Source organism: Coptis chinensis, chromosome 4 (assembly GCF_015680905.1).
Source record: "Coptis chinensis isolate HL-2020 chromosome 4, ASM1568090v1, whole genome shotgun sequence".
In the NCBI taxonomy this organism is placed as follows: Eukaryota; Viridiplantae; Streptophyta; class Magnoliopsida; order Ranunculales; family Ranunculaceae; genus Coptis; species Coptis chinensis.
This window is the reverse complement of record NC_141459.1, coordinates 91,967,226-91,972,933: the sequence shown is the minus strand read 5'-3', so window position 1 is coordinate 91,972,933 and position 5,708 is coordinate 91,967,226. Positions and strand designations below refer to the sequence as shown.

The 5,708-nt window shown below is 36.9% G+C and overlaps 1 protein-coding gene across 1 annotated transcript; it reads right to left on the bottom strand.

Annotated features, from left to right (window-relative positions):
- Positions 1–529: 529 nt before the first annotated feature.
- On the bottom strand, positions 530–3,337 carry LOC147505658 (uncharacterized). The gene is made up of 3 exons (XM_086558135.1): positions 3,095–3,337; positions 1,216–1,407; positions 530–1,057 (listed from the first exon to the last, which is right to left on the bottom strand). The coding sequence occupies exons 2-3, from the start codon at positions 1,387–1,389 to the stop codon at positions 986–988; spliced, it is 246 nt and encodes an 81-aa protein (XP_086414261.1). The 5' UTR covers positions 1,390–1,407; positions 3,095–3,337; the 3' UTR covers positions 530–985.
- Positions 3,338–5,708: the final 2,371 nt, after the last annotated feature.

Genomic DNA, 5,708 nt, shown 5'->3' with positions numbered 1-5,708 from the left:
TTTATGAACCGTTGATTTCACTTCACAGGATGTTGACACGTGGCACATGAGAGAAAATGATTGAGGGCAGTTTGGTCAATTCAAGTTAGCAAGAGTATTGGGTGTCATTTAGGAAAAATATTTGGGTTCGTTGGATTAAATGAGAGGGATGATGTCATGTGTCAATTTGCAAGCTTTTGGACTTGACAGAGTCAATGGGCATTTTCATCATTTTGCCTGCTCAGGGGTAAATGTGTCTTTACACATGCACAAAACGGAAACAGTTGAGTCAACTGGAGAGTGAAGTCTAATTTGATAAGTTGGTGGGACGTAAGTCTAAAAAACTGTTTTTTTTTTGTGAGCAAAAGCGTTTCTATAAGGCCTTGGCTGTTTCTTTGGAGGTGGGATCACAATTAATTTTTAATTTTTTCATTAGACGCATAATGAATCAAGAAAATATAGATCAAAATTTACCTCTTGCCATAACCTCAGTGCGAGATTTATAATACAACTTCAAACGACTACAATTTAAACTTATCAAGCCAAATAGTGAAGAAAAATAAATCGATTTACTTACCTTGGATTCTACATTTCTAGAACATCCATATCATGATAAATGTACTTCATATCATACTAAACAATACCCCCTTCCGTTTCATAGGTGGAATGTGCGGAAGGAAAATCATGACAGAAATTTTACAAGAAGCTAAACACTAGTTCCAAGGTAACACGTCTAGAGTTATTGTTAAACAAAATTGTGTGTGAAAGCAATGGAGCCCAAAGAGTAATACGTAAACAAGACAACAATACCATAACAATAAACAAGACAACAATACCATAACAGCACAATTTTTGCCACTCAAAGTGACTGTAAATGAAAAAGAGTTCTACGCATCTACTGGCCATAAACTCTGATTAAAGCAAATTCTTCTTTGCCGCAAGTTGAATCAAAGAATAATCCATATAAACGCGTCGGGCAAATAGAAACCTTGGGCAATCGAAATAACTACTTCCTGCCTCTGCTAAGCCTCTGTAAGTGGTAATTGATGCTTCCCCATGATGTTCTACCTTTCCCAGCCTGCAACAAATAAGAAAATTGATTAGGTTGATGCAGTAAATTGATTTAATAAGAAAAGGATCGCCTTCAGTTACAGTGGCAGTAACACATGCAAACCAGGGAAAAAAGAAAAGAAATTACTGCTGCAAATTTTATAATCTTGAAAACAGATTTTGTACCTGAGCATCCATACAAGCATTCAATTTCTCCTTGAACAGGACGCACCTTTCATCATTGTTCTGGTTAAGAGACAAACAGTTCAGAAATGCTAACATCTCCTTCATGCACGGCTTCCCCATTCCACCCGCAAATTTCTTTGGGTTTATGTATAACCCGCCAGCTTTTCTCCCCATACTTTCACCAGTTTGAACCTGCACACTCAAGCATGTAGCCATCAGCCTCAGCCTACCGGTACAAAGGATATAAAGAACTCTGAGAACAAATAGAAAAAACAATAGATCGCATTGGCAGTGTTATTGTCAGTCTTGACTACTGAGATCATGTGATAAGAAATCAAACAAATCCCATTTTACAGCTGTGAGGTCATCAAAATCCTTCATATTTTGAACCACCGAATTGCTGTTGCTCCTTCCGCATGCAAGTTGTAAAGTACATTTGTTCAATGCTCAATCAAGGTGAAAGTTCAAAAGTTTGGATGGATGGAACATACTCATAGACGCATCCCCACTACCTTACATGCGTGTGTGGAAAAAAAAAGTGCATCCCCACTAAACGAGGAGATCTAATGGTGAACAGGGTGCTGACAAAACATTTTAAAGCAGAGCCCCTCATTCTCAAAGTCTGACAATAATAGAGAAAAACTGGAAGAGAATGACAGAAATTAGTATACTATAGGAACAAGCTCAATGTTGCCTAGCACTTTCAAGATTTAAAACTCATTTTACTTGAAGACTTGATTACAAGTATAGTATGCAGTAATAAACATCGTTATTGGTCAGTCATGGAGACTGCAATAAGCTTATAAAGAAGATGATTAAGAAATGGTGATAAAGGTCACTTACGAGAACTACTAAATCTGACTGAAAACTGCTCACCCTATCCTATGCTATGGTTTTCCTAATGAGGAAGTCTCCCTGTCAAACTGAAATGTATACAAATCTCCAGATAAGATGATGAAAAAACAGTATGTAGGATGACAAACAATGTGTATTGAGGAATATTAAAGAAACTAGATGTGACAGGGGAGGAGGACGAGAACTCCAACAAAGAACATCTCCCTAAGGATGTGATATTACCGTTCCAAAATTCATAGAGAAGTTGCAGATTTTAAGTAACATAGAAACATATTGCATAAAGGCGGTTCCAAATCTTCCTCCCTAGCATCGATCATGGGAATCTAAGGGTTTGTATGCTATGCCGTTCCCTTTTCTTTTCCATATTTTTTTTTATCGGTACAATGTAATTACATTGACAATAAGAAAAAAAGGTGTTAACAGTCTAGAAATCAAAGCCTTCCTACAGCAAGAGGCTAAGACCAAGAGTACTTAACCACTCAAAACAACAAAAACAAACGTAACAACTACATAACTAAAGTATCTCAGTTACACACAAAAATCTTGATATCGCAAGTCCCTCGAGCTAGTAACAGCCCTAGTGCAATCTTGCACATCTCCTTGGATTTGAATTAAGAAACACCCGAGTTTCCTTCCTTCCAAACATACATACGATGGCATCCCACCCTCGGTAAAACGGAACGAACTATGATAGATACATATACAAACCTAATCGATGACAATGAACCATGAGCAAAAAACTTTCTACCACACTTAGAAAGTACCCCTGCATATTAGTAACCACCATTTATAAAAATATGATGAATAAAAAAAAAAGAATAATAGAAAAAAAGAATACCTATTTGAGAAATACATTTAGAACAGCATAATTTTGTATTGCTAGTTTCATTGCGGCATTTCTTCAAACATATGACTTCATTTCAAACAATACCAATCTGATGTAAAAATGTTAAGTTGATATATCTAAAATTAAACTACACATGGGGAATTCAGATTAACACATTATTAATGATTCAATTCTTACCTTTGAAATCGATTTCTTTGAAGCTTACGCTTCACCGCCTTCAATTTATTTTTTTGTCGTCTCCAACAGTCACTTTGAGACTTGCAGAGTTTATTAGCACTTCAGTTTTAAGCATGCAGCACGAAATGTTCCGAAATATCATGGTTTGTGATGACATGCGTTGAAATATCAACATTTCGATGAGTTTTTACGGAATGTCAAGGATATTGCTAGGTGGACAGGCGTAAAGCCTAGCAGCAAGCCAGCAATGCACCATTAGACTGATGCTCGAAATAACAAATCAGATGGTAACGAAATCGCAATAGTTAAAATTTTCAGAACAAAATCAACTGACCTTATCCATGCAATGATGCAAATAGCAACAAGCACATTAAATGGTTATTTATCAAATGCCAATTGTCAACAATCAAATAAAGTGGCTTTGAATTAACATTATATAATGTGAACTCAAAATTAGGTGATGAACTTCTATAGCCTATTTATACTCGGCTTTCAGAACGACAATCGCAGCACCACAGTAGTAAAATGGCATCTTGTGAAGGTAAGTCCAATGTTCTTAAGCAATGTTGTCAAAGTAGTATCAGTGATGACTTTCTGTGTATATAATGAATTTCTATGAACAATATTGTTTACAGGTAAACGTGTATGGCCCGAGCTGATTGGATATGATGGGGAGGTCGCAGCGGCAAGGATAGAAAGAGAGAATCCTCTTGTGAATGCTATAGTTTTGCTGGAAGGAACACCAGTAACACGGGATTTTAGGTGCGACAGGGTTTGGGTTTGGGTTGACCGGGAGGGAAAGGTAGTAAGAGCACCTCAAATTACCTAGAAGAACGCGGATGGATCATACTATGTACTAAATGAAGTTGTACGTATATGCGTTCAATAAATATAAGCACAAGTAGACCTTGTTTTTGCATCAAATTACTTTGTGGCTTATATTAAATAAATTCTGCAGCCTATAACAGATCAGCCACAAATTACCTGGTCGACAACTTTTCTTGTGTTGAAGGTCTATATATAACTGAAACTAAAACCTTCGATCTTAGAAGACATATATCATGGAATTATTGTTTAGTGAACAAAAATTGGCTCTTCGCATTGGAGCAAATTGATTCATATTTGGCTAGGCCTCAAGTGGGTTATATTTTCTTGTCAAAAAAAAAAGTACCAGATGTTACATCCCCTGGAATTCTGGAGCGAGTTTGAAGAGTTCAAATTCCAAACTCAGCCACAGAAATCTCACAACTAACGAAAAGGGGAAAGGAATTTCATATCATTAACAAAATCCAAAATTTTCTCCCCTTTTCCGACCTTGTTCACACTTCACACTCTTCGATCATTTATCCTCTCGTGAGTTCAAAAGTTTTTGAATACTATGAACAACAAAAAATGCAATATATAGAAGTTGTTAAATTATGATAGGAGATACATATAGTGGTTAGCTAGTTAGGTTAAAGAGATGGAGTAGAGAAGAAGAAGAAAGGATGGAGGCACAAGAAGAAGGTAGGGTTTAGAGTATATTTTACTCTAACCTACAATTCATATATTTATATTGGGTGATAGGTTTCACCGAAATAGAAACTACTAAATAAAATACAGTCTCACACTTATAGAATGTGTGAGACTCTACATACTTCAACCCCCCCCTTCAAGCTAGAGCATAGATATTGCTCATGCCCAGCTTGTTGCCAATATAATTCAAAATTGGACGAATCACTAGTTTGGTGAAGATATCAGATAACTGATCTCGAGACGCCACATAAGGAGTACTTATCTCCTTTGTTTCAATCTTATGTCTGACATAATGACAATCTACCTCTATGTGCTTAGTTCACTCATGAAAGACTGGATTAGAAGCGATATGAATGGCTGCTTGATTGTCACAATGAAGAGGGATCAGTAGTTGTACCTCGAAACCTAACTCATGTAGCAGATTACAAATCCACATTAACTCACCACTCCCTTGAGCCATAGCTCTATACTCAGCCTATGCACTAGACTTTGACACAACTGTTTGCTTTTTACTTTTCCATGTCACCAAATTTCCACAAAGAAAGGTACAATACTCAGTGGTGGATTGTCTATCTGAAACTGATCCTGCATAATCAACATCTGAATATCCAACAACATCAAAATTTCCATTAGAACGATATACCAATCCACGACCAAGAGAACCTTTCAAATACCGCATAATACGAATAACTGCCTGGTAGTGAGGAATCTGTGGTGCATGCATATACTGAGATACTACATTGACTGCAAACAAGATATCTGGGCGAGTGATAGTAACATAGATCAGCTTAATTTCCCACCAGTCTACGGTATCCCTCAATATCAGCATACAACTCTCCAACATCTGATTGGAGTTTGTCATTCGAATCCATAGGAGGCTCTACTGGGCGAGCTCCTAAATTACTTGTCTCACTGAGCAAGTCTAATACATACTTTCTCTGTGAGAGATGAATTTCACCAGGGAACCTTGTAACTTCAATGCCTAAGAAATACTTCAGTTCTCCTAGATCTTTGGTCTGGAACTGTCTTGAGAGATTGACTTTAAGTCGAGCAATACCTTGTTTGTCAGACCCTGTGACAATGATATCATCAACATACA

What these genes read in the sequence shown, in the direction of transcription:
- LOC147505658 (XM_086558135.1), bottom strand. Translation starts at nt 1,389, where the DNA reads ATGGGGAGAAAAGCTGGCGGGTTATACATAAACCCAAAGAAATTTGCG. An exon ending in ATGCTTGTATGGATGCTCAG is followed by an intron (nt 1,058 to 1,215) that starts GTACAAAATCTG and finishes TATTTGTTGCAG; the next exon opens with GCTGGGAAAGGTAGAACATC.